This window comes from Oncorhynchus clarkii, chromosome 3, assembly GCF_045791955.1.
Source record: "Oncorhynchus clarkii lewisi isolate Uvic-CL-2024 chromosome 3, UVic_Ocla_1.0, whole genome shotgun sequence".
NCBI classification, from domain to species: Eukaryota; Metazoa; Chordata; class Actinopteri; order Salmoniformes; family Salmonidae; genus Oncorhynchus; species Oncorhynchus clarkii.
In genome coordinates this window covers 35144155-35171911 of record NC_092149.1, presented here as the reverse complement: position 1 = coordinate 35171911, position 27757 = coordinate 35144155, and the positions used below count along the sequence as shown (strand labels likewise).

The 27757-nt window shown below is 44.4% G+C and overlaps 1 protein-coding gene across 2 annotated transcripts; it reads right to left on the bottom strand.

The window, feature by feature from the left end:
• Positions 1-488: 488 nt before the first annotated feature.
• LOC139394159 (sodium/potassium-transporting ATPase subunit alpha-3-like) lies at positions 489-25901 on the bottom strand. Of its 2 annotated transcripts, none has more exons than XM_071142208.1 (22): positions 25636-25901; positions 25408-25501; positions 13156-13236; positions 12630-12689; positions 11923-12126; positions 11443-11556; positions 10893-11027; positions 10669-10786; positions 9922-10190; positions 9159-9357; positions 6846-7090; positions 6497-6689; positions 5828-6140; positions 5490-5640; positions 4951-5119; positions 4465-4619; positions 4107-4230; positions 3629-3774; positions 3238-3368; positions 2813-2914; positions 2073-2164; positions 489-1930 (listed from the first exon to the last, which is right to left on the bottom strand). In XM_071142208.1, exons 2-22 carry the CDS (start codon positions 25411-25413, stop codon positions 1902-1904), a joined length of 3036 nt encoding a protein of 1011 aa, XP_070998309.1. In that variant the 5' UTR covers positions 25414-25501; positions 25636-25901; the 3' UTR covers positions 489-1901. The 2 variants fall into 2 exon arrangements, with proteins under 2 accessions (XP_070998309.1, XP_070998301.1); XM_071142200.1 differs by having other exon boundaries at positions 13156-13275; positions 25636-25873.
• Between the last annotated feature and the right edge of the window lie 1856 nt (positions 25902-27757).

The following is a 27757-nucleotide window of genomic DNA, read 5'->3' as shown; positions in this document are numbered from 1 at the left end:
CAAAACGTTTACTTGATTTGGCCGTTTGGTACATTACCCTGGGCTTCTGCAAACTCACAGGCTTCTGCAAACTCAGAGTCTTCTATCAATTGTACATTTTGCAGTGTAACCTGATATGATTCTCATCATTAGATGGCGTCCTAGCGCTCTGCCAATATGTCCCTCAACACTATAGATACAACAACGAACACAGTAAAATACTAAATACAGTATATCTCGCTGGTCTTAAAATTAAGAATCACTTGTAAAATCTCTTATTCTCTTACAGATATTTCATTGCGTATATACAACCCCAAATGTTGTCCAGGTGAAGACAAAAAAGATGCATTACTGATCAGTTTTGTCCTACAAGATTTCATAAATTCAGGCCTACATTTAGCATTTAAGCCATGTAGTATCAGACTGACATGAGAGAAGAGGGGGAAAGAAAGATGAAAGTCAGTGTAGCGAGTCGAAGGCAGGGAGAGATAAAGACACACAGACATTGCTAGGTTGTATTAAATGGTCTAGATGTTTTATTGGTGTTGGTTTCGTTTTCTTTCACACACATGTTCTACGACTGTTTTTTTTTTTTGTCATCTGTAGTCTCAACCCCCTACAGCCCTCTGAGTAAGACCCAGCCTGAAATGGCTGTTCCTCTGCTGGTCTCCAATACAGACATTCACACAGAACTTAATACCTGGACTGGGTCTCCTAGATTGGACCGGACTCCAGGAACATGGAAGTGGTAGTAGGAATATGGACGCCATAGTTTCTGTCTCACATGTTTTAATAATAAAACACAACCTTGTCGCTTTTTTTGTTGTTGTTACATTTTTGCATCGGCTTTCTGAAAACCTGGCGAAAAAAAGATTGGAAACCATACAAAAAAAGGAAACAGAGTGATCTTTCCTCTTTTTCCATAGCACGCTCAACAATGCCGCCGATGTTCTTTTTCACTGAATGTGTATCTTGAGATGTTTTATTTTCAACATATTTTTATTTCTTTAAATCGGTATAGAATTATATAGTTTTCCTAGAACACACAGAAAGATTGAGTTGTATTTTCCAACTGGGGGTGTACTGTAGTATTTAACAAGGACAATGGTTCACACAGTGCACACATACAGACAAACAGGGAGTAGAGGGGAGAGGAGGGTGTGAGAGACAGAAAGGGAAGGGGGACTGGGGACGCCATGGCGGGGTGTGCTTTGTTATGCCTAAATGAGGGAAAGCAGCTCTCACACACCCCCCCCTCCCATTATATAAATAAAAAAACAAGTAAAACCAATGAACCCCCACCCCATATTATAAAAAAAACAACAACAACACTGTTGAAGAAAAAGGAAACGGTCGGAGTGAGAAAGACATCCGCTCTTCCTCCTGCAGACAGGAGAGGGCGAGAGGGGACGGCTCGTATTGGTGTCAGCTGTGGGATCTCGCTTGTGATCCGTAGATCTGTGTGTGACCGGAGGACGAGCAAAGGGTCGCAGGAGAAGGAAGAGAGGGAGGAACAGAGGTGTAGAGATAGAGGGGGGAAAGAAGGGGAAGGGAGGAAGGAGTGGTATGGCCCTTTTTTTTTTGCCGAGCGTAGAAACTCCCTTTAAGATCATAGCTCGTTCAAATCTACATACACAATATGCAGCTGCCGTTTGGTAGATATATTGGTTTATGTACACAGCAGTGAGAGAACACATGCAAAGAGTATCATAGGAGATGGAGATGGGGGGGTTGATGTAGGAAGTCGTAAAGGTGCTTTGCTGTTTTTAATCTTTGGGGCAGTTGTGATGAAAATTGCTTCGAAGCGGTCGTTGTCTTTTACGGGGTGGGGCATCTGAAGACGTGTCTTGCCAGGGATGGAATGAAAGGGGGGAGAAACAAATGGAAAATGTAGGGGTATGAGTAAAGACGGTATCCATCACTCAATAGTATGTCTCCCTTTCCACCCAACCTGTAGGAGGAGAGGGTAGGGGAAGAGAAAAGAGAGGCGTTAGAGAGTTTTCTTGTTTTAGTGTGTGTGAAGTTACAAATGCAAATCTCATGACAGGATTCGGGCCTAAATGTTATACATAGAGAAAGAGACAGCCATTTACCTCCTGGGTTCCTACGGATGAGCAGTTTTCGGATCTCATCATACACAAAGATGAGGACACTGTAGGGGACCGCACAGAACCACCAGCTGGGCCTGGAGAGAGGGGGGGGGGGGGGGGGGGGGGGGGGGGGGTGGACAGAGGTTAATAAACACACAGCATGGCAGATAGGTCAATAGTTGTCAGTGTAGGTGTATGTACAGTATGTTTGTATGTCTATGTCTATCTGTTTGGTTTGTGTAGGTGTATGTGTATGTCTATCTGTTTGGTTTGTGTAGGTGTATGTCTATGTCTATCTGTTTGTGTAGGTGTATGTCTGTTTGTGTAGATGTATGTCTATGTATATCTGTTTGTGTAGATGTATGTCTATGTCTTTCTGTTTGTGTAGGTGTATGTCTATGTCTATCTGTTTGTGTAGATGTATGTCTGTCTTTCAGTTTGTGTAGATGTATGTCTATGTCTATCTGTTTGTGTAGGTGTATGTCTGTTTGTGTAGATGTATGTCTATGTCTATCTGTTTGTGTAGATGTATGTCTATGTCTATCTGTTTGTGTAGATGTATGTATGTCTGTTTGTGTAGATGTATGTCTATGTCTATCTGTTTGTGTAGGTGTATGTCTGTTTGTGTAGATGTATGTATGTCTGTCTATCTGTTTGTGTAGATGTATGTATGTCTGTTTGTGTAGATGTATGTCTATGTCTATCTGTTTGTGTAGGTGTATTTCTGGGTTTACTCCACTCACTTTAGGGGGAACATCCTGAGTGCCACATCCATGCCTGGGGTGTAGGATAGGAAGGCAGCCAGAGCTGTCTCCTCAAACAGGCCAAAGATCAGGATCTTGTTCCTAAGAGGAGAGTAGTGCAGAGGAGAGACATGAGAATGAGAATAAATATAAGAGGGTGAGAGAGACTAATATACATAGAGACCAAGCATACTGTATATTAACAAATGTAGAGACAGACAGACAGACAGACAGACAGACAGACAGACAGACAGACAGACAGACAGGAAAAGAGACACAGAAACAAGACAGGCTGACAGACAGAGACAGAATGACAGGCAGACAGGCAGACAGACAGACAGGAAAAGAGAGACAGAAACAGACAGGCAGACAGACACAGGAAAAGAGAGACAGAAACATACAGGCAGACAGGCAGACAGACTCACTTCATGCCCTGCTGGAAGACAGAGTTCCGCCTGGTCTTGCAGACAATGACATCAGCCCACTGTACCACCACGATACTGACGAAGAAGGCTGTGTGACACGTGAACTCCACGATCTTCCTCTGTTCATATGTCTACACACACACAGAGAGAGGAGAAAGGGAGTGAGACACAATATTTGAATCATAGAATGAAATAGAACAATAGAATGGACATTGGCATCCCGGCAGTGTGACTAAAAGGACAGCAATCTTGGTCAGGGAATATTTATTCATAGAATCTGATCAACTATGGTGAAATAGTGTAAACAATGAATTTGCATATGTACTTGTAATATACTGTATGGCTATATTTTGAATACTTATTTTGGCTCATAATTGTAGCGTGTACCTACCCATTGCTGGCCATAGCTGTCTTCCAGGTCGTTGCAAGCGCGGTCGTCCCAGTTGAGCCTGATACCCACAAGAATTGAGGGTAGGAATCCATTCTCAGCCAAGATCACAAAGTAGGAGAAGAAGCCTCCCAGAGCCTGGATCATACCTTCACACACAGACATAGACACAATGCATTAACACATGTTCACTCTGGAAATGATGTTACCGGATCCCACAAGGAGAAGCCATTGACTTCTCATATAGACTTGTGAACTATAATCCACTAGCCATAGATGTATGATCTATAAGCATCGATACACTCATCAGTCTGTCAGATTCTACAACAGGGTGGTGGAAGACTAATCTCACGACTAATGCTCAAGGACTTCATGGGGAAGTATTGATCATTGATCTGGCTGTGGGCTATGATAACATGTCCAGTTACATATGCACTGTCTTTATGGCCCCAACCAGATAGAGGAGCTAATGGGGACCCACCGATTTGTCCGTAGGCGATGCTGATGAGCCTCTCGTTCACCAGCTTGTCCCTGGTGGGGTTCCTGGGCTGACGCTTCATGATGTCACTCTCGGCTGCCTCATAGGCCAGGGAGATGGCGGGCACCTGGGGGAGGGGGGTCACAGGTCACAGATGTGAGTTTGTATGAGAAACAAATATTTCACATTGATGTATATTTGATTGATTGCTCCATTGTGAGATAGGGCATATCGAGTTTACATGTGACATTATTTTCAACAATGCACAATTTCGTATTTTGTGTGTGTTTGTGTGTGTGTATGTGTTGGTCCCGCGTGTGTGTGTTATGTGTGTGTGTGTGTGTGTGTGTGTGTGCCTTACCATGTCAGTTCCCAGGTCGATACAGAGGATGGTGATGGTACCCAGGGGTAGGGGGATGTTGACAATGATGAAGAGGAGGAAGGGTGTGATCTCAGGGATGTTACTGGTCAGGGTATATGCAATGGACTTCTTCAGGTTATCAAAGATCAGACGACCTGCAGGGAGACAGGAGGACACACACTGAACTCTGACAAAGGCAAAGGTCACTCAAGGTTGGATCAGGGTCTGCCCTTATTCATAAAGTGTCTCAGAGTAGGAGGGCTGATCTTGCATCAGGCCCCTCTTGTCCATGTGATCTTATTCACTAAAAAGTCCAAACTGATTGGAGATCAGCACCTACTCTGCGATGCTTAAAACATACAGGCTCATATTACCAGTCCCTCCCATCTTCTTCTTTTCTGCCCTCTTTCACCTTTCTTCCACTTATCCCTCTCACACGCCCTTCTACTCTTTCCATCTATTCTCCTCTCTCTCCCTATTTCTCACCCTCTTCTACTCCGGTGACGATGGAGGCAAAGTTGTCGTCCAGCAGGATCATGTCAGCGGCCTGCTTGGATACGTCAGAGCCGGAGATTCCCATGGCAACGCCGATGTCAGCCTTCTTCAGGGCAGGAGAGTCGTTCACACCGTCACCTGTCACAGCCACGATGGCACCCTGAGAGGGACAGAAGAGTTAGCCTGTGTTCTAAATGGCACCCTATTCCCTTCATAGCGCACTTTAGCAGTGCTTTTGAGCATGGCCTATAGAAAGTCACTATTGTACCAAAACTAGGGGGAAGTGATGGGGTCAATTCCCTGTTCAATTCAATCAATTCATTTTCAAATGCATGAATAAAATCTCAACAATCTCCCCGAACTGAAAACGGAATGAACCCCAACCTTGTTCACAGACTTATATTAGTGTAGTCGTGGAAAGCAAGTTCACTTTTGTTGATCGGGTGATGGATTCAGGTGGTGTGTGTCTTTCTGTGTGTGTGTGTGTGTCTATGTGTGTGTGTGTGTGTGTGTGTGTGTGTGTGTCTCACCAGTCGCTGGCAGCCCTCTACGATGATAAGTTTCTGCTGTGGGGAGGTCCTGGCAAAGACAATCTCAGTGTGGTTTCTGAGGATGTCATCCATTTGATCCTGAGACAATTCCTTCAGGTCTGTACCATGGATCACACAAGCCTTGGCATCCCTGGAGACACACACACACATCAGAATAGTTAGCTTGGATCCACGGAGACAGGGCAAAAGTGACAAGAGAGGGAACATTAATGAGCACAATGAATTAGCAGAACGGGATCCCTTGTGGTCTCACCGTCATTGTGAAATTATGTATTGTGCTGGCGTGTGTGGGTGTGTGTGTGTCTTATGTTTCTCACCTTGGGTTGACCTGGCTGACGGGGATATTGAGGCGAGAGGCGATGTCCTCCACTGTCTCGTTGCCCTCGGAGATGATGCCCACGCCCTTAGCGATGGCCTTGGCAGTGATTGGATGATCACCTGTCACCATGATGACTTTGATGCCAGCCGAACGACATTTGCCCACAGCGTCGGGCACAGCGGCACGGGGAGGGTCAATCATGGACATGAGGCCCACGAAGCACAGGCTCTCTGTGGTGAAGTTAACGTCGTCACAGTCGAAGGCAAAGCCCTTGGGGTACTGGTCCTCTGGCATTAGCAGGTGGCAGAAACCTGGGGAGTAACAGGAGGGGTTAGCTTGATTTACTTGTTCTACTCATCCTCTACTAAATCAGTCAATCCTTCAGCTCTCATTTTTTTATTCACTATTGGATAAGGTACATTTGACTCATTCTCCTAGAACCAACATCCTGACCTTCCATCCTTTCCTCCTCCTCCAGACTCTTTCTCTCTGCCCCCCTCCCCTCCCTCTAACAACCCGCCCCACTCCTCTTATGCGTTCTGCAAGGTCCATTTCTCTCTCTTCCTTCTTCTCAACCTTCCCTCCACATTTCTCTCTCAAACCCCCCCCCCCCTCCTTTCACTCTCCCTGTCTCACTGAGTACTCTCTCTCCCACCCTCTCTCTCACCGAGTACTCTCTCTCCCAGTCCTCCCAGCTCCATGTAGGCGTTCTGGAAGGATTCCTTCATCTCCTCGTCCATGGGCTGCTCCTTGCCCTGGATGATGATGGTGGTGCAGCGGTCCAGGATCCTCTCTGGGGCTCCCTTCATCACTAGCAGGTAGCGGTTGTCATTGGGATCCTCTGTCTCGTGAACTGACAGCTGTGGGGTTGGTTGAGGATGGAAGGGAGAGAGCGAGAGAAATAGGGGGGAAGAAAGGGGAGAGGTGAGATCGGACATGGTCACAGTGTTAGAAACCAATCCATTTGAGTGTTGTGTTTGTGCGTGTGTGTATGTACACATATGTGTGTTACGTACCTGGTACTTGTTGGTGGAGTTGAACGGGATCTCGGCCACCTTCTTGTTCTTCTCTCTTATTTGTTTGACAGAGCCACAGGACAGCTCGATACACTTGAGCAGGGCAGACTCGGAGGCATCACCAGCGGTGTCCCTCTTCAGGATGGGCAGTTGGTCCTGGCCGGCTTTGAACACAGCACGGTTGCAGAGAGCTGCGACGCGAGCCAGGGCAGCCCATGAGGCTGAGGTCTTGTCAAAGGAGGCACCTAGAGAGAGAGGTGGCCGATTAGAGATGATAAAACAATATCTATTCCTAACCTGTAATTAAACTGTACTTGTCTGTAGGTTATAGAACTACTTAAACTCAAGAGGGATTCCTAAACTTAAAATTGTCTCTAAACGTGACTGTGCCCAAACTTGAACTCTAACACCAACATCCAACCCAAACTCCAGCTCTAACACCAATTCTAACCCTAACTCTAACACTAACACTAACTCTAACACTAACTCTAACATTACCTCTAACACTAACACTAACTCTAACACTAACACTAACTCTAACTCTAACACTAACTGTAACACTAACTTTAACATTAACTCTAACACTAACACTAACTCTAACACTAACTCTAACATTAACTCTAACACTAATTCTAACCCTAACTCTAACACTAACACTAACTCTAACACTAACTCTAACATTAACTCTAACACTAACTCTAACACTAACTCTAACACTAACTCTAACATTACCTCTAACACTAACACTAACTCTAACACTAACACTAACACTAACTCTAACTCTAACACTAACTGTAACACTAACTTTAACATTAACTCTAACACTAACTCTAACTCTAACACTAACTGTAACACTAACTCTAACACTAATTCTAACACTAATTCTAACATTAACTCTAACACTAACTCTAACACTAACTCTAACATTAACTCTAACATTAACTCTAACATTAACTCTAACATTAACTCTAACATTAACTCTAACTCTAACTCTAACACTAACTCTAACATTAACTCTAACTCTAACATTAACTCTAACATTAACTCTAACATTAACTCTAACATTAACTCTAACACTAACTCTAACATTAACTCTAACAATAACTCTAACAATAACTCTAACACTAACTCTAACATTAACTCTAACACTAACTCTAACTCTAACTCTAACATTACCTCTAACACTAACACTAACACTAACTCTAACTCTAACACTAACTGTAACACTAACTCTAACACTAATTCTAACACTAATTCTAACACTAATTCTAACACTAACTCTAACTCTAACACTAACTCTAACATTAACTCTAACACTAACTCTAACACTAACTCTAACACTAACTCTAACACTAACTCTAACATTACCTCTAACACTAACACTAACACTAACTCTAACTCTAACACTAACACTAACTCTAACTCTAACTCTAACACTAACTGTAACACTAACTCTAACACTAACTCTAACACTAATTCTAACACTAATTCTAACACTAACTCTAACACTAACTCTAACTCTAAAATTAACTCTAACACTAACTCTAACATTAACTCTAACACTAACTCTAACATTAACTCTAACATTAACTCTAACATTAACTCTAACATTAACTCTAACACTAACTCTAACACTAACTCTAACACTAACTCTAACATTAACTCTAACTCTAACTCTAACATTAACTCTAACATTAACTCTAACTCTAACTCTAACTCTAACTCTAACACTAACTCTTAACACTAACTCTAACTCTAACACTAACTCTAACACTAACTCTAACACTAACTCTAACATTAACTCTAACATTAACTCTAACACTAACTCTAACATTAACTCTAACAATAACTCTAACACTAACTCTAACATTAACTCTAACACTAACTCTAACACTAACTCTAACATTAACTCTAACACTAACTCTAACATTAACTCTAACACTAACTCTTAACACTGACTCTAACATTAACTCTAACACTAACTCTAACACTAACTCTAACTCTAACTCTAACACTAACTCTAACACTAACTCTAACACTAACTCTTACATTAACTCCAACCCAAACTCTAAAGGCTAGCGCACATCACACTGAATGTGGATCTAGCATTCGCCAGCCAATATTTCATTTTTTCATGCAGTTCTACATGTAAAATCGCTGCGCACTTGGTTCGCAAATTACATTCAGAGGTGTAATTTGTGCTCTCGGCCAGAAGTGCTCTCGGCCAGAAAACGCTATTGGTGTGTCTGAGCCCAAACTCTACCATTATATCTAACATCAACTACAACCCTAACCCTCCTGATCTCCTCTTACCAGACTGGTCCTCTGTGGTGTCAGCCTCGTGGATCTGGTTGTCGAACCACATGTGGGCCACGGTCATCCTGTTCTGGGTCAGGGTGCCTGTCTTGTCGGAACAGATGGTTGAGGTGGAGCCCAGGGTCTCCACAGCTTCCAGATTCTTGACCAGGCAGTTCTTCTTCGCCATACGCTTGGCAGTCAGAGTCAGACACACCTACAGCACAGAGACAGGGGAAAGACAGGGGTTATCCAGGAGCCAGAACGAAGGAGGGTACTAGTACCAACAAACTAGAAAGGTTACCTATTCTGGAGAAAATGTGTGTGCTTGCTTCAGCTGTCTAGTTGGTCTAGAGATCTATAATATATGCCTGGTAGAAGTTATAATTGGTCTGGATCTTGTCTTAATCAATGTGTAGTATGTCTGTGTTAATTGTGTAGTTAGCTGTCTAGTTGGTCTAGATCTACAGTCTAGTTGATCTAGAATGAATCTCATTTACAGTATGCAATTTTTTTTCTAAAAAACAGTTTTTGCTTTGTGTGTATAGATTGATGAGGGGGGAAAAAAACATTGAATCCATTTTAGAATAAGGCTGTAATGTAAAAAAAGTCAAGGGGTCTGAATACTTTCCGAATGCACTGATATAATACATGATATTTAGCAGATGACTCACAGCCATGAGTGCATAGATTGTACATATGGGTGGTCCCGGGAATTGAACCCACAGGTATGAGGTTCAATAGAGATAGGATTCACAGAGAAACGGCCAGGGCCACTCACAGTGACAGTAGCCAGCAAGCCCTCGGGGACATTGGCCACAATGATGCCGATGAGGAAGATGACGGCCTCCAGCCAGGTGTAGCCCAGGCAGACGGCCAGGATGAAGAAGGTGATGCCCAGGAACACGGCCACGCCTGTGATCAGGTGGATGAAGTGCTCGATCTCCTTGGCGATGGGGGTCTTGCCCGACTCCAGACCGGAGGTGAGAGTGGCGATACGGCCCATAACGGTACGGTCGCCGGTACACACCACGATGCCACGCGCCGTACCTGAGAGGGAGAGAGAGAGAGAGAGAGAGAGAGAGAGGGAGTGAGGGAGGGAGAGAGAGAGAGAGAGAGAGGGAGGGAGAGAGAGAGAGAGAGAGAGGGAGGGAGAGAGAGAGAGAGAGAGAGGGAGAGGGGGAAATAGAGGGCATATATTAATTCAGGAAAAAAAGAGAGGTTGAAATGAGAGAAGAGAAGTAAAAGTGGGAACTCTTGTATGCTTATGTGGGTAACTTCTGCGTCAACAGCAGCTCTATGGTATAATATTACGTTTGAATCAGCTTAGTTGAACCAGTCAAAAGCCTAGCAAGCCTTAGTGCTGCTGGGGTGCAGCATCCAATACTGCAGTAGGACCCTGCTGACTGAATTTGGTAGGTCGAGTCTGACACGCAGGAATAGAGAAAAGAGGATAGGAGAATTGTCAGGGACAGAACAGCTGATGTGTCTGTCTGCTTGTCTGTGAGTTAGCAGTTTCTACAGTTACCTTCAACGCAGTTGGTAGAGAAGAAAGCGACATTGCGGGTCTCCAGGGGGTTGTCATGGGTACAGTCAGGTGACCTGCTCTGGGGTTCTGATTCGCCAGTCAGGGAGGAGTTATCCACCTATAGAAGAAGGACAAAACCCAGAAGGCCAAAAAATGTTAAGTAAAATGTGTAGCTGTGTGAGTGTGTGTTATCTGAACTGTGTGTGCGTGTGTGTGATTGGTACCTTGCAGCCATGAGCAGAGACGACTCTGAGGTCGGCGGGGATCCTGTCTCCTCCCTTCACCTCCACCAGGTCTCCTGCCACCACCTCCTCAGCGTTGATCGTCATCTTCTCGCCTTCACGGATCACCAAGGCTTGCTACAGGGAGAACACAGAGGGAGGGTTAGGTAGCCCATGCACATACACACACACACACACACACACACACACACACACACACCTCAGACAAAATACTGTTTGTTTTGTTGAGCGTGTGGATTGCAAAGAAAGCTTGGAAAGGTGTGTGTATGTGTTCAGTGTGTGTGACAGTACAGTACCAGTCAAAAGTTTGGACACACCTACTCATTCAAGGGTTTTTATTTATGTTTACTATTTTCAACATTGTAGAATAATAGTGAAGACATCAACACTATAAAATAACACATATGGAATCATTTAGGAACCGAAAAAGTGTTAAACAAATCAAAATATATTTTATATTTTATATTCTTCAAAGTAGCCACCCTTTGCCTTGATGACAGCTTTGCACACTCTTGGCATGTCGTGTGTTTACCTGGGGCACCATGTTCTTGAAGGACTCCATGATTTTGGAGCTCTTGGCCTCCTGGAAGTAGGAGAAACAACCGGTGACCACGACGACTACAGAGAGCACGATACCGAGGTACAACTGAGGAGAGAGAGAGAGAGAGAGACATGAAATCCCACTGTTACACTGTGTACATTGCAGGTCAATGCATAGCAGGAGTATTTAGCTTCAAACTGAACACAGACCAACACGGTAATAGTCACTAGACTAGATGATCATGCAAAAACAGAAAAGAAGTGTCAATGACCAAGTACATTAGCCATGTGGATGTATGTTAGAATTAAGGTTAGGGACTGGCGCTGCTGTCAGTGTGTGTGAGGTTTGGTCAACGTAGGTATGTGTGATTCGGCTGTGTGTGGCTCTAACGGTCCCTTATTCTGTGGCCGTGTTAACGTTTAGTGTTTGGGTGCATGTGTGTGCGTGAGGGTGTGCTTGTGGGTGACTCACGTTGTCTCCTGCCGGCTCGTCCTCCGTGGCGGCCTGGATGGCATAGGCCAGGAAACAAAGGATGGCGCCGGTCCACAGCAGGATGGAGAAGCCACCGAATAGCTGGCGACAGAACTTGATCCACTCGGGGGTGGTCGGGGGAGGGGTGAGGCAATTGGGACCGTCCCTGATCAGAAACTCAGCCGCCTTGGCGTTGGTCAGACCCTGGGTGGGGAGAGAGTGGGGTGGGTTAAACCTAGTACTGAGTGTGTTGAAATTAGGGGTAGCACCATAAAAATCCTATTAAATCTAATATGTAATTATATGGGTAGAACTTTAAGCCTGCAGGTATAATGCTTTATGACTACTTATAAGCATGTATGAGTCTTTACAATATTATAACGAGGCTTAAAATGTGTTGTCTTTACGTAGAACATTTTCACCCGACTCAAAAAGGCTGTAACGTAGGAAAGGATAATTATAAGATTATAATTGAGACTTTATAAGGGGTCTTGCGTAGTCTTAGAAGGCATTAAAACGTTGCTCCAACTGATCCCCTCAAACACACCGACCGTGTGGCATGAGTGAATGTAAAATAGTAAAACACCACCACCTAGTGGCCTAGTAGCGGCTCTGTCAGTGACACAGCAGGACTCGGCAGGACATCTCGTGTCTCCATGGTACAACATAGACAGACCTCTATGGGACAGTACAGTAGGAGGAGTCACCTGGACAATGTCGGTGTTGAACTTCCTGCAGCACTCCTCTATGGACATCTTGTGTTCCGTCTGAAAGGTAGAGAGGGAGGGAGGGAAAGAGAGAGAGACAGAGACAGATAGAGAGGGAGAGAGAGAGAGAGAGAGAGAGAGAGAGAGAGAGAGAGAGAGAGAGAGAGAGAGAGAGAGAGAGAGAGAGAGAGAGAGTGCATATGTATGTGTGTTTGTGTGGGAGAGAGAAACAGAGAAACATTGAGAATATGCCATAAATATCATAACAATGAATTTAAAACAAACTAGTAGGATTTTGACTTAATTACTATCATTCACTTTAAGGTCTTTCTCCAAACTATTTAGAGAGTGTGTGTTCCAGTTACACATTGACTCTTGGGGGGTACCCTGAAAGTATTCGATCAATATTCATACTCTAACTTACGGAGAGGCATATGTTAGTATTACAATAATAGTTATGGGGGTGCCCAGCGTGCCCCTTGAGCAGGGCAGTGTGTGTGTGTTCCACTGTGTGCCAGTCACTTACAATCGGTACTTCTTTCTTGAGTTCATCCATGTCCTTCCCCTTCTTGTTCTTCTTGCTGGGAGAAGATTTGCCATCTTTATCCTGCGAGGTAGCAACGCGGTAACTGTCCGACCGCCCATACTGGGCGGTGGGGGGGACAGTAAGAGAGGGGGGAAGGGATTAGGGGGGGGGGGGATACTTTCACTATTATTTAAATAGAAACATGGTTAAAGCACCAGACACAACAGATGGGGAGAGGGACTTCATTATTTTCTCTGATACCCATTTGATCTTCACAGAGATCACAGACAGAAGGATCAAACGACCGTCTGGCTTTACTGCAGTGTCTGTCTCATCTCGGGGACCCGCTATCACAGTTTGTATCCACTGGCCACCTGCTTCATTTGTCATTTCTGTCAACAGCGACTATTGTATGTTCTCCGCAAACGCACACGCACACACACACACTAGCTGGTGGTGGGGCACAGAAGCCCTGAAAGAGAAACACAGTGCAGATACAGTGCATTCTCTCAGTCTTCAAAACCTCTCTAATGATTAGATATATTTTTTAAATTGAACCTTTATTTAACTAGGCAAGTCAGTTAAGAACAAATTCTTATTTACAATGACGGCCTGAACCGGCCAAATCCGGACGACACTGGGTCAATTGTGAGCCGCCCTACGGGACTCCCAATCACGGCCGGTTGTGATACAGTCTGGAATCGAACCAGAGTGACGCCTCTAGCACTGAGATGCGGTGCCTTAGACCGATGCGCCACTCGGGAACCCCTAGATTAGATGAATATCTATTCAATTAGATTGGATACATCAATGTGACTGTGATGTGTTGAATATGAAACAGTTTGGCAGACACACACACACGCACATACACACACACACAGACAGATGTCTCTCTTCTAGGGAGCACAAAGTGTTGCATTAGCTCAAGTTACGATTTACACTAACGGATGCTCAAATCAATACAGAAGCCCCTGACCAGAGTCCCTCAGTTGACAGAATGAGAGAGAGAGAGAGAGAGAGAGAGAAAGAGAGAGAGAAAATGGCTCCCAGGAGGGTTATAGTGGAAAAGCCGCTCATTGACACAGCCAACTCATCAAGGAAACTGACCTTGCTGCAGGATCAATACAATCAGTGATGTAATGAAGGACCAGAAGGGTTAAAGGACAGCAGAGTCCAAAATACATCCAAAAGGCAATCTGTCTGTCTCTTACCACACCCATCACCCTCCATTAAGAACATGTAGCTCAATCTTTCTCATCCATTCTGACTATATGGTCACTTTTATTTGTTCTAGCATCATCACCAAGTGACTGTACGGTGTCGCGTTCAAGGAAACACAGGGGAGCCCCCTGGTGGCTATTGTCAAGATGACATGCTCTAACAAGCTTGGCCTACTGCCTAGGTTTGACTGGGTTTCAACTGTGTTACTGCTTGGTTGGAACAAAAGCCTGCACCTACACTGGCCTTCTTTGGGTATGGTTGACACCTACCTGTTAATTTATTCTGAATAATAAAGGGCAAATACACATTCAAGTCAAGTTTTCATTTTTGCCCTGGTCCATCGCAAACCAAATAAATAGCCTATACCGAGCTAAACATACATGACCTAATCTCCCACGCCCTGATAAACACACTTGACTGACGAAGTACAATGCCATGAATGGGTGAGTAAACCTGCCACTGAAAGTCCCAGTGCTTAACGCGAGTTCAGTTGAGAAATTTCAGATGCCTAGAATCTTCCACGTGTAAAAGAGACCAGTCTGAGTGGTTCATTGTGGTCAGAAAGGTTTGAGGAGGATTTATAGTGAACACTACAGGTCTCCACTCTGCCCCTGATTTACAGTAGTAATACTGGAACACACTAGAGTGAGTCTCCCTTGAACACAAACTAACCCTGAAGAGATTGGTTCAAACAGTCGACCCGAACAGAACTCCCCACAAACAACACACAAGTTGACTACAAAGTGCACAAAATCAACCTTCCCACACACACACACACACATGTGCATGTGGATGTCGTCAACCGAGAATGTGAGTGAGCTCTCGCTGCAACAAGACCAGACAGGCCCAGAGAGCCGAATGCAGAACAAAGGAGAGACTGATAGAAGACTACTGCTACTCATGCCCTTTGAGATTGGCCTGCCTCTGTGTGTGTGTGTGTGTGTGTGTGTGTGTGTGTGTGTGTGTGTGTGTGTGTGTGTGTGTGTGTGTGTGTGGGTACTTCAATATAACATGCACATTAAATACTCTGGTTGGCATCGAGATAAGCATCTTTAGCCAAACAGTGTAGGGTAGATATTATAGATAAGCTAACAGGTCTGGGTTAGGCACACAAGGTGTGGAGTTTCTAGCTAGGCAGGTTTTCCAATGGCTAACACTGAGTGGGCCATTGAAATGCACTTAGAGTACATTGTTAGGTCTGACAGCACACCTGCTCATCACGCACCCACGCGCGCAGGCACACACACACACACACACACACACACACACACACACACACACACACACAATTTAATGCTAATACAAACACTGGAAGAGCGGAGACAGGTGAAACAGGCATTACAAGAGAGGGCTGGACAGAGAGAGATGAATGAAAAAAAGAGAAAGACAGTGATGGGGCAGATGGAAAGAGAGACAGCAGTGGGAGGTGAGAGAGAGGGAGAGAAGAGCTCTTCTCTCTCACACCACTAATTAGATATTGACCACTATTCTTTGTCAGTTGACTCAGGCTGTGTATATCAGTGAGTGACAGCGTGACTGGGATCCCACTCTAACAGATTGTTCTATAACACTGTAAAACAAACAACCCCACCTGCAGGGTCGCGACCTTACAACCTGCGACCCAGAAAGTGGATGTTGGCTCTTTACCGTGTGTGTGTGGTGAGGGTGTTAACATGCGTGCAGGCATGTGTGTGTGGGCTAATGCCACTCAATCTTTCATGACACGCAAGGAACAACCCAAGCTTCTCCTTTCACCCACAACTCTCAAGCTGTGTGGCAAGATTTCTTCATTGTGGTTACGAGGTCACGACTATCGCCTTAGTTACAAGCAAAAACATTTAGAGAGCGTCGTTTTGTTCCTCATTGTTCAATACAACATGTCATCTATCTGTCTATCTGTAGGTCTGTCTGCCAGTCTGTTTCTACCATTTGCTGTTGGGCGAAATGTAATTCAAGGATGTTGTTTCAGAGAAGAAACAGAGACTGCAGGCTGAAATTACAACCACTAGCTCTCACACAGACGGACAGAGAAAGACAGACGGACCTACTGACAGACACAGACTGGAGGAACTGGTGTCGGTGACTTAACAACCAGACAGATGCTACAGTATATATTACCGCATCTCCTCCACACATTCTAATCTTTTCAAGTAGAAGACAGACTGCCCGGAACAAGGAAGACAGGCACATTCACTTTGGAGCAGATTACTAAAGCTACTAGTGTGCTAATCTACCAGGGGATAGTAGAACATCATTGGGTGTGTGTACACTATGTTTGAAAAGAAACGAGCAAGAGTTCGTGACATTCTATCGATGTCATGCTGCTGTGGTTTGTCTGGTTCTAATGTTCTGTTCTGGTTTTGTCCCGTTTTTCCCGGAGCTAAGCGCCTGGTTAGGAGGTCACATTACCATGGAGGTTGGCATGGTGACCGAGGCTTAGTGGTGGGCGGTGGCCTAGTACTGTAGGATCCCCCTGATCTGATCGCTCAGTTATAATTGATGCCTCGGTAACTGGACATTCGAGGAGATAGCCAACACGTCTGTGTGTGTGTGTGTGTGTGTGTGTGTGTGTGTGTGTGTGTGTGTGTGTGTGTGTGTGTGTGTGTGTGTGTGTGTGTGTGTGTATCTTTATAAGAAAGAACGAGATACCTTCTTATATGCGCAAGCTATAAGCCTGCCAACAGCTAGGCAGAGGTGAGTCATTGTCGAGGTGGCTACAGTCTGTCTGCGCAGCGAGAACACGCACTGCGGCAGACAGAGAGAGCGAGAGAGTGAGGGGGGGGGGGGGGCAGATAGTATTAGGAACAGAGAAGGGAAAAATAGGAGACTAGGAGGAGATATTAAAACAGACAATGTCTTATATGTAATGTTTTCTCAGTTATTAATCAGACTCATTCGTTCTGAAGTGAAGTGAACACGGGGCATGTTTCATATGTTGAACACTTCCACACTGCAGTGAACCACAGTAGCCAATACCCTCCATCAGGAGCATGCCAGTCTGTCAGTCTGTCTGTCTAGGGCACACAGGCTTGGGCATGCCCCCTAACGGTGATGGACCTGCTTGGGCATGAGGCGTGGCATCCCAGCCTCTCCTGGTATGCATGACAGGTGAGGGGTTTCACAAGAGGCGGGAAGAAGTTGCATTGTTTGGGTTCCCGTTTTAGGGGACCTACAAAAGGGGAAATAGTAACTATTGCAGGAAAACAGTTTGATTGTGTGTGAAGCTTGAATTGACTAAGATGGTAGATATATTTCTCCATACTACACACTTCCTGAAACAAGTTATATAAACCTCATTACCTTGAGTGGTTCCCAAATGACACCCTATTCCCTATGTAGTGCAATACTTTAGACCCATACTTTTCCTAATGTAGTGCACTACTTTTGATTGTGCACTATGTATGGAATAGGGTGCCATTGGAGACAAATCCTCACGAACTGTGCCCTGTGTGTGGTGAATAACTATACTTTATAAGTGACAGTATCTGGCTGTATCATGGCTGTGCAACATCCTTCTCCCAATATAGTTTGATCATCTCTTGTAAGCCTATCAGGCCAGCCATGACCCACATGACACTACTAGTTGATAGGCTGATGTGAAGGGATCCTAGCCAATGGGGAAGGTGTGGGGGTGGAGGGTAGTGATGGTGACAGTTATATGTCCATTCAGTCCTGCTGTGAATAAACTGAGTAAATGTATTTATTGGTTTCTTTTCGTTTTGATAGGAGATGAAAATGCAATGAATTAAATGTGATTTGTTGATGTAAAAATCTGCATGTGCAGGTTGTGTTATTAGATTTGGGATGGGATGGGGTCACAACAAATTCTTGGGGGGAAAAAAATGGCATCCCCAGAAATTCTGGCGGAAAAAATGTGATCCCGCTGCTGAAAAAGCTGGAATATCACTGCTTTAGGCCTTTATGTGAACTATATACTATATGGGAGTGTGTACAACATTGTTGGGGATAAACTGCATTGTTGGTTAAGGGCTTGTAAAGTAAGTATTTCACTGTAAGGTCTACATCTGTTGTATTCGGCGCATGTTACAAATCCAATTTGATTTGATAGGGACATCTGGTTCCAACAGCCCTGGGGAATAGGGCTAGGTAGCCACAGGGGGCATGGCCTAGGGGTAGGGGGGCTGGGCTGGGTCGGTGGTTGGGCCTGGAGGCTCATGCTAGTAGGATTAGCTAGACTGATTGCTCTTGTCTTCATTAGTCTACTGTATTGTACACCAAATACAGTACCTCTCCCTAGCTAACTTCCAGTAGAGACGTTCTTCTCCATATTAAAGAGTGATAATGAAACGGAGGAAATCGGTGCATTAAGAACTATAGGAAAATCAAATCAAATGTTATTGGTTATATGCACATATTTAGCAGATGTTTTTTTAATTATTTTTTTACCTTTACTTAACTAGGCAAGTCAGTTAAGAACAAATTCTTATTTTCGATGACGGCCTAGGAACAGTGGGTTAACTGCCTGTTCAGAATGACAGCTCAGGGGTTTGAACTTGCAACCTTCTGGTTACTAGTCCAACGCTCTAACCACTGCCGCGGGTGTTATTGCGGGTGTAGCGAAATGCTTGCGTTCCTGGCTCCGACAGTGCAGTAGTATCTAACAACTCACAACAACACACAAATTGAAAAGTAAAAGAATGGAATTAGATTGAGCAATGTCGGAGTAGCATTGGCTAGAATACAGTAGAATACAATACAGTATAGACATATGAGATGAGTAAAGCAGTATGTAAACATTATTTCAACATTTTTAAAGTGACTAATGTATCGTTATTAGTGGCCAGTGATTCCAAGTCTATGTATATGGGGCAGCAGCCTCTAAGGTGCATATCTAAAAATGGTTTCATATCAAGACACGTCTTGGTTGTAAAATACTTGGTGTTGCTTTTTGTCACAATGACAGTTAATTTAATTTCTGGATGCCCAACTTCTTCTCAAATGGTGATTTTCTTAATTTAATAAATATATAAACAGTGGTGGAAAATGTACCCAATTGGAATCTAGTGAAGTAAAAGCAAAAGTTGTCAAAAATATAAATATACTGAACAAAAATATAAACGCAACATGTAAAGTGTTGGTCCCATGTTTCATGAGCTGAAATGAAAGATCCCAGAAATGTTCCATACGCACAAAAAACGTATTTCTCAAAAATGTTGTGCACAAATTTGTTTACATCCCTGTTTGTGAGCATTTCTCCTTTGCCAAGATCCTTCCACCTGACAGCAGTGGCATTTCAAGAAGCTGATTAAACGGCATGATCATTACACAAGTGCACCTTGTGACCACTCTAAAATGTGCAGTTTTGCCAGTGTGCAATTGGCATGCTGACTGCAGGAATGTCCACCAGAGCTGTTGCCAGAGAATGTATGCTTATTTCTCTATCAACTTCATTTTAGAAAATTTGGCATAAAAAATTTGGCATTACCTCCAACCGGCCTCACAACCGCAGACAATGTGTAACCCCGCCAGCCCAGGACCTCCACATCAGGCTTCTTCACCTGCGGGATCGTCCGAGACCAGACCAGCCGGACAGCTGATGATACTGAAGTGTATCTGTCTATACAAAAGCCCTTTTGTAAGGAAAAACATATTCTGATTGGCTGGGCCTGGCTCACTAGGGGGAGGGCTGGCTCCCAAGTGGGTGGGCGTATACCCTCCTAGTCACACCCATGGCTGCGCTCCTGCCAGTCATGTGAAATCCATAGATTACGGCCTAATTTATTTATTTCACTTGACTGATTTCCTTATATGAACTGTAACTCAGTAAAATTGTTGAAATTGTTGCATGTTGCGTTTATATTTTTGTTCAGTAGAGTAAAGTACAGATACCTCAAAAAACAACTTAAGTAGAACTTCAAAGTATTTTTACTTCACACATTTTTACTTTACACCACTGTATATAAATAAAGTTATATTAAATTCAATTAAATTGTTTTGATGTTCAGAGGTATGGAATTCCAGCCAGACCCTGAGGTCATGACCTCTGCTTATAGCAGAAATTATACACTGAGTATCTATGTGCATGTGAACACACACACGCCAAATGTCCTGTATCCTAATTTAGCTCTCACTGACAAATAATTTGTGTTCCCTTCTAAAAAAAACAGCAAAACGAAAACAAAATCCCATCTTATGGCATTACCCCACCTGTCCTCCCCTACCCTCATCTCTTCATCCTTCCCCCATGCCCATCTGTCCATCCCCTGATCTGTTCATCCTGGCAGGCAGCTGTGCTCCAGTTTAGAGTCTGCATGTGTCCTTGTCTCTCAGTGTGTATACCATTCACCCATTGTGAGTGTATTGTCAGAGTTTTCTTTAGGAAAAAGTGGCGCACTTGAATGGCGAATGGGAAGCGCGCTTCAATTACCAGTTGAGAAATAAAAATAGTAGTTATTTTTAATCATGGCCATCAAAACTGTTTTTAACATGCAATTGCATTTAGAATTGTTATAAAAGCACACGTTTCACTCCAGAAACAACAAATGAGCTGTTTGAGAATCTGTAGCAGCAGCTCTCGCACTGTCAGACAGATTTTTTCGCTCATAGGCTCTGTATCTGTATGTTGTGCGCTTGAGATAAACGACTAACGAAAATACACGCGGCAATTTAATTCCATGAAAGGATGCAAATGAACCTGTAGACCAGTAAGCATGACTGGTCAAATGCATTTACAATCGACTGGTATTTCCATCGATGAAAAGACTAAAAAGCATTATCGGCCAAAAGTCGGCTAACGGAAACCCTGGTGTACATGTACATGTGTGTGGATGTGAGTGTGAGTGTGAGTGTGAGTGTCTGTGTGTGTGTGTGCTCCTCAGTGAGAATAGCATTGTCTAGATTGGTATCGTAAATCTTGAGTGTTTAGTGGCCCTTGTAGGGACAACTGTAGATTCTCTCTTTTTCCTATGAGGGGTTTCCTGAGGATATTCTGTGTTTAATGCAGATGATTTAGGTGACAGAGAACACATAGCAACTCCTGCTCTGTGTACTGTCTTGTCTTCTGGTCTTTGAAGTACTGTGTTGCCTGTGACACGCTCTGTGAAAGGAAATGTCATTTGGGCAGAATTGAGATAAATAAATACATTTAAGCATTTCTGTATATTTTCAAATGAGACAAATTCAATTGACGTAGTTGATAATGAAAGGGGGAAGAAAACATACACACACACGCGCACACAAACACACACACACACACAAGCTTGGGAGGACACTGAATTAGTAATGACTGTGTTGGCAGGGAACCCAACTCTCCTCTGTCTCTCACTCTGCAAACCCCCACTTAACATTTCCCGAACATTGCAGCAACGCTAACTAACCAGGCTGCCCAATCTTGCATTACAATCGATCAAATGTTTATGTTATTTGATTAACTCATGACCTTAGTAAGGAACTCAGTCTGCTTTGAAGGGTAAGGGACTCATCAAAACTCAAACAAACCATAATGCCAAATTTCCCCAAAAGTCCCCAAATACTTACACAATACCCTATTACCCTACCGTATCACCCTACCCTTAAAGTAGGTCCTTCTAGCTATGCTAGAAGACTAACATTCAAACCATGTCCTTCCAAATGACTCTTTAAGGACAGAACCCTCATGAATATCCCACTAGTATATTGATCATTGACTATTAGTAGGATGCCCAGGACGGCTCGGTCGACATACAGTGCACTGCGCAAACCCTCCAGACTCAGCAGCAGGACACGAATGACTGCAGATGCAGTGAGGAGGGGAGTGGGCTAGCTACTCTGCACCAAACACTGGGTTGGGCCACAGCTACATCTACACTCTTAGAAAAAAAGGTGCAATCTAGAAACTAAAGGGGTTCTTTGGCTGTCCCCATAGGAGAATCCTTTGAAGAACCTTTTTTCATTCCAGGTAGAATCCTTTTGTGTTCCATGTAGTACCCTTTCCACAAAGGGTTCAACATGGAACTCAAAACAGTTCTACCTGAAACCAAAAATGGTTCTATTTGGAAACAAAAAGGGTTCTCCTATGGGGACAGTCGAATAACCCTATTGGGACCATTTTGTCTAAGAGTGTACCTTGTCCCATCATGACCAAGCAAGCCTTACCTAAATACCTACACCCTTGCCCTTTCCTATACCCGTCCTGTACACCTGGCCAGTTAAGGAGATCGCCAAGCGTTCAGCTCTCTGCCACTGCAATGATTTATCTCCACACCACCTACACCAATATGCCCTTGCTTTATACTGTATATCACTTCCCTTTCTCCCTTTCAATGAGAGAGATGATGGGGGATATCAAGGAGTGCTCCCTCATGCTCCTCAGTCCCTGTCCAGTGAGCTCTCCCTGATATCCCCCACCACCTCTCTGTATCCCATAGGGGTTGAATACCTATACCTCCACCCTGTCCTGTCATCCCATCTGCCTCCTGTCTCTGTGGTAACCAATCCCTAAGAGCAGAGGCAAGCAGGGGAAACAGGAGCCATGGCAATGTGAGCTCAGGTCATTATCCCACAACAGGATACAGCCCTCCCTCTCTCTCTCTACACTTGCAGATCAGTCACAACTCATCTCATCCCCCTCCCTTCTTCGCCCTGCACCCACCCTCCCTCTGTCCTCCCCCTCCTTTTCGCTATGGCTCATGTGTCTGAAGGTGAAATGTGTGCAGCCGTCTTCACTTGCTCTCCTCTCCCATTTCTCTTTCTCACTCACTCCCCCCCCCCCCCCCTCTCTCTCTCAGCATCATTAGGTTACCCCATCACTGACTGTACCAGAGCAACTATACACACATTCGCCACATCAGCAACCTCTATTGCTCACAATTGGTGTGACAAATGAAAAAGGCTGTCTGTCTGTCTGTCTGCCTGTCTTCAGTACCGCTGACACTTTGCCTCAGTGTTTGCTTGCTTCCTTACATCCCTTGCTAAAACATCCCTTTCTGCGTGACTCCCCGAGTCCGCCAATCACAGCTTTTTAAAGGGAATTTCCATTCGAACGGCACCGCCCCCATTTTGACGCGGCAGCCTGCGGCCTTGGGGGCAGGCAGTTGGCAGTGCCACGGCACAGCGCGTCAAGCGCCAGATCGACTTCGCAGAATGTCTTGTATGTTGTCAAATAATCATAGGGGTGAGATGGATTAAGGTAAAGAACATATGCCTTCCAATTATTTGAAAATGTCATTATTATCAGAGGTCACACACATATTTTATTTGCGCGCCGGATGAGGACCCCCACCCCCTGTCTCATTTACACATAGGCTACACGGGCTGATCTAACTTTACCACGGAAGTGGTTCGTGCGTAAGCACTTTTTGCACTCCGTCCCATTTGACGCAGTGCCTGTTGCTACGGATGATTATCGCATCCTCATGAATAGCCTATCACCAACGACTGCTTCATTTCTCGCCGCTCCACAGCAGACTTCGACCGGGAGAAATGCCTGCAAGGCCCGCCCAGGTCATAGATGGAGATAGCTGATATCATTCGTGCCTGCTCTGTCGGTGTCTCTTCAATCATGTTCGGTAACCGTGGGTGATCCAGCTTCATCAGCCACTGGGATGTTGTGGCATCATGTCATCAAATTAAGTCAACACCCAGAACCGAGTCGGGGATTAAATCTTAAACTCTCATATACGCAAGATAAATGATGAGGCAGAAATTGCGCAACAGTCCACAACGACAGTCGCAGCATCACCTCGAAATGTTCCTACAGAACTATTCATAGTCAAATTATTATTGGCTTTACAAAACAGTAAAATATTGGTGTTATTATGGTGTTATTTCAATCGATACTTTTATTGAGACGTGATATTTTCCAAAATATCATCCAGCGCCGGGCCGCATCCCCCATTTGACGCAGTGAGGGAGTCAGAACTTCGTGTGCATTCTATTCACTTACAAATCCAGTCCCAAATGTATCATCACCCAGCATTCACAGGACATATTTTTAATATATCGTGTATTCACTGTCAACGATTATCGCGTCCCTGTTGTCACAAATTAAAGGGGAAAAAAGTTGGTGAAGCGCTTATTCCCGGTAACCGCATTATGACGCATGGGCCAACGAGGCTTCAGTGCGCTCAGGCATCGCATACCATACCGACATACGCAATGTCCTCAGTAGCCGGGTAGACTAGGATAGGGTTTCCTATGTCACACTAGCTATCTATCGTCAAATGTTGCGTAGAAGTAGTTACCTGCACTATCGCAGATTTAAAGAAGTAGACAATTGGGTCGCGATGATGCGAGGATAATTTACATGGCAATAGGGGGAGGGGATACTGTAATCATGCGCCCATTCGAATACACAGCCACACATTCTAAAATCATCAAATACAGGCTAATAATAACGGCAGGTGAATAACAGAACATTGTGTCTCATTGAAATCCCTCAGTGACATGCCAAGTGAAGCCTATACGCAGTGGTCTCTCTCTCTCTCTCTCTCTCTCTCTCTCTCTCTCTCTCTCTCTCTCTCTCTCTCTCTCTCTCTCTCTCTCTCTCTCTCACGAGAGCCGGCTGTCAGAATAAACCGATTACCATGGCAAGGTTATAGACAAAGTGTCACGATATGCCTAATATAGCCCATCGCCTATATTAATGCATATGGCAAACCCCTGAATGAGACTATTCAATCATTGTTTTTTATCACTAACTTGTTCGTTCCATAGTGTATGAGAAACAAAGGAAACAGCAGCAAATTACAGTAAATGACATTCAATTATTCCATCAGTAGATTCTGACCAATTCATTGTCAAGTTGAAACCTTACAACTGCAGTATACATTACAGAGAGCTGTTTTGTGCCTGCTCTAGCCTACTTGTCACATCAATTTGTCGCAGTCTATGAGACCGTAGACTATATAGCCTAAAAAAAAAAATCCGCATTGGAGTCAATGTCACTCAAATATTTCCAGAGCAGAAAAAACATGACACTGCAGTATGGTGCCCTTCCCCGTCAGCATCTGGGGTTTTAAACAGTTTTCAAGGCATTTGATAACTTTCATGCATCAATAAGGCAGTTGTAAAGTTGGTAGACGCCGGGCTTACCCCCATGTTGGCGCAGTCAGGCTTCTCTCCTCAGGTGATGCAAAGCTTGAGAGGTGTCAGCCCCTCAGGTGGAATTATATCAAAATGGTATTGCCTTTTAAAAACGTAAGAAAGATTTGTATTCAGTTATTCAGGTAAAAACGAAAAAAAGCGACAAAGACGTCAGTCAAGCAAATTTCTATAAAAGAAATGGGTTAATTGATTAAATAAACAGATTGTGTCTCTAACCTCCAAAAGGTTACAGTATTTTCCCCCTCCACCTAAACGTCTTTCAAATGAAATGTTGCGGTCTCAAGCAGAGCATCACGCGAGGATGCGGGTCCTTCTCTTGCGCTCTGATAGTTGCGGTAAAAGACCGGTGAAACTAAGAAGCCGCACTGCTCTGGTTTTTTAGGATTTGATCTCCCTCCGCGGCTCTGTTGGCTGCCGCAGTACCTCCTTCTCTACACACTACCACTCCGCCTATGAAGAAGCGCCGGTGGGTGTGAGTGATCGCAGCGCCCCATTCTAGCAAAGCTGATAAACCATGGACCGCGTAAACCCGCCCAATGACCACTGAATTGGCCAATAGGAATTCTGAGCAACTATCTGATGACAGGCAATCTAGCCAATCGTCACAAGTATGTAACACTGGCCAACAGAAGGCCTAATCTGCCCCTCCTTCTTTACTGCAGAATTCCAAGGCCAGTTGGCCATCAGCATCCTGAGCCCCTAGGCCGAAATGTTGTGTAAATGGACGTACAAGGTTAGATACTATTGTCGTGCTTGTCTTGTATTCATGTAGCTTATCTATGTTTTATAAATTGATGGCATTGTGTGCTGTATTGCATGTGATAATCACCGCTGTCTTTCTGGTCGTGTAGGTCACTGCACTTCAATGCCTCCCCTCGGCCTGCAATTACATAGCAGACGATGGAGAGAATAGGCTACACTGATAGAAGATAATAGACCTAGGTCCTATAATTAAGATGTCACAAAGGGCTTATACAGAACTCAAGCCTAAAACCCCAAAGAGCAAGCGATGCCGATGTAGATGCACAGTGGCTAGAAAAAAACTCCTGAGAAAGGCAGGAGCCTAGGAAGAAACCTAGAGAAGAACCAGGCCAGTCCTCTTCTGGCTGTGCCGGGTAGTATAGAATCGAATAGATTTCAGAATAATATTTCCGATATCAGACAGTAAGTATGGATAGGCTGTGACTGGTCTCACACCCATTGCTCAGACAACCAGATTCTCTCCATGTGATAGTCTATGCCTATTTACTGTATGGTGTGTGTGTGTGTGAGACGACAGATGTGGACGAGAAGAGTTCAAAACAAACAACAAAACTAACAACCGTCAAAATTAGAGTGAGAGATTATCAGTGGTGTCCAACTGCAGCTGGGTTAAGCAAACCACTATCTGCATGTCTGTTACAGATGTTGTATGTCTGCTTATCAGGCAGACTACACCCATGCATCTACGTCTTCTTGTTGAAGTAAAAAAGCACTCTCTCTCTCTCTCTCTCTCTCTCTCTCTCTCTCTCTCTCTCTCTCTCTCTCTCTCTCTCTCTCTCTCTCTCTCTCTCTCTCAGAGAAAGAGTGAGACAAATAGACAGAGGTGTGGCACCATGAAGTACGCAGTATGAAGTTGCTAGAAGTGGAGAGAGAGACAGAGTGAAAGAGAGAGAGAGGCCATGAGAAAGGAGAGAGACAGAGAGGAACTGACAGAGAGAAAGAGACAGCTGTCCTACGTGTAGAAGTGAGTGAGTTGCCATTGCAGGTCACGGATTTTCCGTGTGTTGTTTTACCCCTATCTGTATTATAGTAAGTGGAGAATGAATGCTGCAGTACACAGGCTGCACGCAGCCTCGCGGCTGATTTGCAAGGGAAAGCACACAGTCACGGTTCACCTTCCGACTGAGATGCATAGCACTGCTGCCTCCACTGCCCCTCACAAGATGTCTGAAAGGATGACCAGAGGGGAAAATAACCACAAGAAATAAAGCTTTGACAAGGGTTAAATGAAGGTTATATGTGTTATTAACAAGGTGGTGTCCCAATTCATTCCCACTGGTCTTTAGATGAGGGACGCACTTGACATGACACAGGCCCAGTGTCAGATTAACTACCAGTGGAATAACCTTTGTAGCTATGCCATTTCAGAATGCGATGTACTGTATGTCCTTGTGGTGATACTGCCTTCAGTGTCTTGACTCGCTCTGCTATTGAGGCAATAAAATATCCCAGTGATTTCCACAGATCAGGCTGAAACGAGGGAAAGGGAAAGGGGATACCTAGTCAGTTGCACAACTGAATGCGTTCATCCAAAATGTGTCTTCCCGATTTTAACCCAAGCCCTCTGAATCAGGGG